Source organism: Lottia gigantea (genome assembly GCF_000327385.1).
Source record: "Lottia gigantea unplaced genomic scaffold LOTGIsca_193, whole genome shotgun sequence".
In the NCBI taxonomy this organism is placed as follows: Eukaryota; Metazoa; Mollusca; class Gastropoda; family Lottiidae; genus Lottia; species Lottia gigantea.
This window is the reverse complement of record NW_008708372.1, coordinates 299,504-302,828: the sequence shown is the minus strand read 5'-3', so window position 1 is coordinate 302,828 and position 3,325 is coordinate 299,504. Positions and strand designations below refer to the sequence as shown.

Sequence of the window (3,325 nt, the reverse complement as noted above, 5' to 3'; positions counted from 1 at the left end):
TGATCACAGGTCATTGACCTTGGCTATGAGTTGATACTTTGATATTTGACCTCCGACATGTACTTCCGGTTTTATAGCTGCTGATACTTTCATTTGTGAAGTCTGGCGTCTACTTCCGATATTGGAATCTTGTAAATAATGAAAATTATTCTTGCACTGGACCTAATTATCGTCGAAGGTTGATTTTTTCAGGGTCTTTAGCAAATTGCTCTAGTTTTACATTTTTTTTTTGAAAGGACTATTATTATAAATGTGAGATATTATAACAATTGTTTTATGTCTACTAATTGACAAGTTTACAGTCTGTATTTCTCTCTGTTGTTGTCACTATCATTTGAAGCTGGCGTGCTCGACGGCCGTCAATAGGGTATACTTTCTTTGCCATAAAAAAACCAAATCAGTCATACTATTGAATCGGCTATTTGATTAGTGGGCAGTTATTTACGTCATATTTGGTTTATTTATCCACTATCTAGTAGAATGTATGTTCATTTACTGTCTATTATTTTAGCAAGTGTCCAAAACTTTTGGAGTTTTTGGACATTTTTGCCTTTACACTTTGGTCTTAGAGGTAATTAAAGGAGGCACACCAGAAAAATTTTTAAATCTAAATTTGACATCAGTTTACTGTCCGACCACAATGTTTATTGAATCACGTTTTGGCAACCATTTTTGTATGAAATATAGTACTGAGAATCTTAGATTGTTTCAGGTTGTTTTGTATTTTTCAGTGTCATTTCCACACGAAATTTCTGAGAGGAAAGTGTGTTTCTTTTAAATAGTCAAAATCGTCAAAAACTATCAGAGTGTACAAAGAGGAATGAGAATTTTAGAAACTACAAGTATACATTGGAAATAACTCTACTTGAAGTAAAAATTGTGTTTCATAATCTATAATCCTCAGATATATTTTCTCACTATAGTAATGGTTTTCTATATTGGTTGTAAGACTGAAGGTCCAGTTGTCATAATCTGAACTCGTTTAAATTAGTGAGTTGTTTTGATGACATCTAATTTTACTGAGTTTGGCCATTATTTAATGCGAGATAATTACAATTTTTGTGTCGTGTTGTTCCATTAGGGAGTAATATAGACTGATATCTCCAATCGATTTACAATATGCAAATAAGTTGTCCTCGTGTCGACTTGAAAAGAATATAAAAAGATATCTACTATTATATTTTACTGCAGCTGTTCGCCCACTGGAGGTTTTCGCGAAACAGTTCCCTGATTTCCAAACAGTGACGATAGAGCGGCAAGAACTGAATAATACAATCTATTTATTGTGTTTCAATGCAGAAGATTTAAGATCAGCAGTGAAATTATTGCAATCTAATCTGAATGAATCCTTTTGCACAGTCGACATGAATATTATTATTTGTGTAAAAGAAACCATGTTTCTTAAACTATTTGTAGCAGCTATTATTTTAAGTTCTGCTTCAGTATTATGTAATGACAATCTTCCTGATTCTGATTCAAATTTACATGTTCTCATGAATCGGAAACAAAAACCAGTGTTGATAACACCATCATGTGTAGAATGTTATTGTGATTTGGACTGTATGGAATATGGAGATTGCTGTATAGATATATTGATAGACAATAATTTACATACTAAACAAATTGATCCGGGTGTGAACTGTGTTGCCCCTAACGCTACTGATGATATTGGACTACGTCATGTTAACACAAACAAGAACGGGTATTATATGAGAAATTATTACTTCAAGTCTGGAACTGTCAAGGAATTGTGTGACTTTCGATTTTTACCCGTTTCTTGCGCTGATGGTATATCGTATGTAAATATGGAATGTGCCTTAATGAACAAGGCTATAGACTGTACTCATTGGACTATAGAATCGGAATGTACGAATGTGATATCCAATCCGTCATGTATATATTACCATGTACCACCAGTGTTTGTAGAATTACGGTTGTGTGACATTCTCAGATCTTTTGAAATAATTTCAACTTGCAGAATGATGGAAGAGTTGACCAGCCTGTGTGAGAAGTATTTTAGTTTAGTATATGGAGAGGATGGTATAGGGTTTACAGAAACTATTTTTGTTATAGGTGTAATGTTCGTAAAGAAGAAGCCATTCTCAGTAAAGCTAGGAATCCGTTTACAAGTTTGTTCGATTTCTCAGATACATTCAATGAAGCTGTAACGCCGTGTGACGGTCAAACTGCTTGGATGGATATGTATGCAGTAAGTATTTCAAATTTTAATTCTTTACTTCTCTGCAACAACAAACTCTTAATCACTATGGCGTGGGGAAAGCGGCAAAAACCTAATGCTATGCAGAAATATCTAATTCAAAACACAAATGTAATATAATGCAATAACAAATACCTAAAACGTCTAATGCAAATGATAAAATACAAGAAACCTCTGATACAAAATAACTTATACAAGAAACCTCTAATACAAAATACATATAACATCTAATGCACAATTTATTTTACAACGTGAAACATCAGAATCAGAATCAGTCCAGATATCTAAATCTACCCATTCTTTACTGTATTCCCATATATGGCTAGAAATCAACCAAGACATCCTAATAGATGACTTGGAAGAAATATTGGTAAAATTGAATAAAAGCTTATTTTGGCAATTTTCGGAGTTGAAGATATTATTCAAAGTTATTCTCCATGAACTGCAGTATTTGGAAGAAACAAATAAATTCCTGAAATCGGATCAAGAGACTGGTTTATGTTGTAGAGTAGAAGAAAAGTTACAGGTTTCATATAAATCTGAATATGAACCAGTATCTAATCAACTGTCGTGTTCGTATATAGAATTTGATCAATCAGAATTTACAGTTCAGGGAGATGCTGTCGTACCCCATTTAAATTTATCACTAAGTCAAACGAATGGCGAGTTTTCAGTCTTCAAAAATAAACTTTCGGTATGTTTCGAGTTGTTTCTATTGAAGACAAATTTGTCACGAACAAATGGAACTTATTACATTTCAAATGAATCTGGTAGTTTTGATGTAATATTATGGTATGTAACTATTGTTTGTATTTCACTCTCTATGATCTCACTCGTACTTGTTATTATAACTTATCTTGTATTTAGCGAAATAAGAACACAACCAGGAATAAACAATCTGACCCTTTCCTGCAACCTGTTCCTTGCACAACTCGTATTAATGGTTGGTTTTGATAAAACTAACCAAGTAACATTATGTAAGGTTTTAGGCATGACTACTCATTTCCTATGGCTTAGTATGCTATTTTGGATGAATATCTGTTCTTATCACATGCTCAAAGTTTTTGTTTTTAGTAAATTTGTCATTCACTCATCAAACGGAATTCT

General features: G+C 32.9%; 1 protein-coding gene across 1 annotated transcript; it reads left to right on the top strand.

The window, feature by feature from the left end:
• Window positions 1–2,996: 2,996 nt before the first annotated feature.
• LOTGIDRAFT_143103 (hypothetical protein) lies at window positions 2,997–3,275 on the top strand (the record flags this gene model as incomplete). Its single annotated transcript, XM_009052971.1, has 1 exon — window positions 2,997–3,275. A coding segment is annotated over one exon (279 nt), but the record flags the coding sequence as incomplete, so codon positions are not given.
• Between the last annotated feature and the right edge of the window lie 50 nt (window positions 3,276–3,325).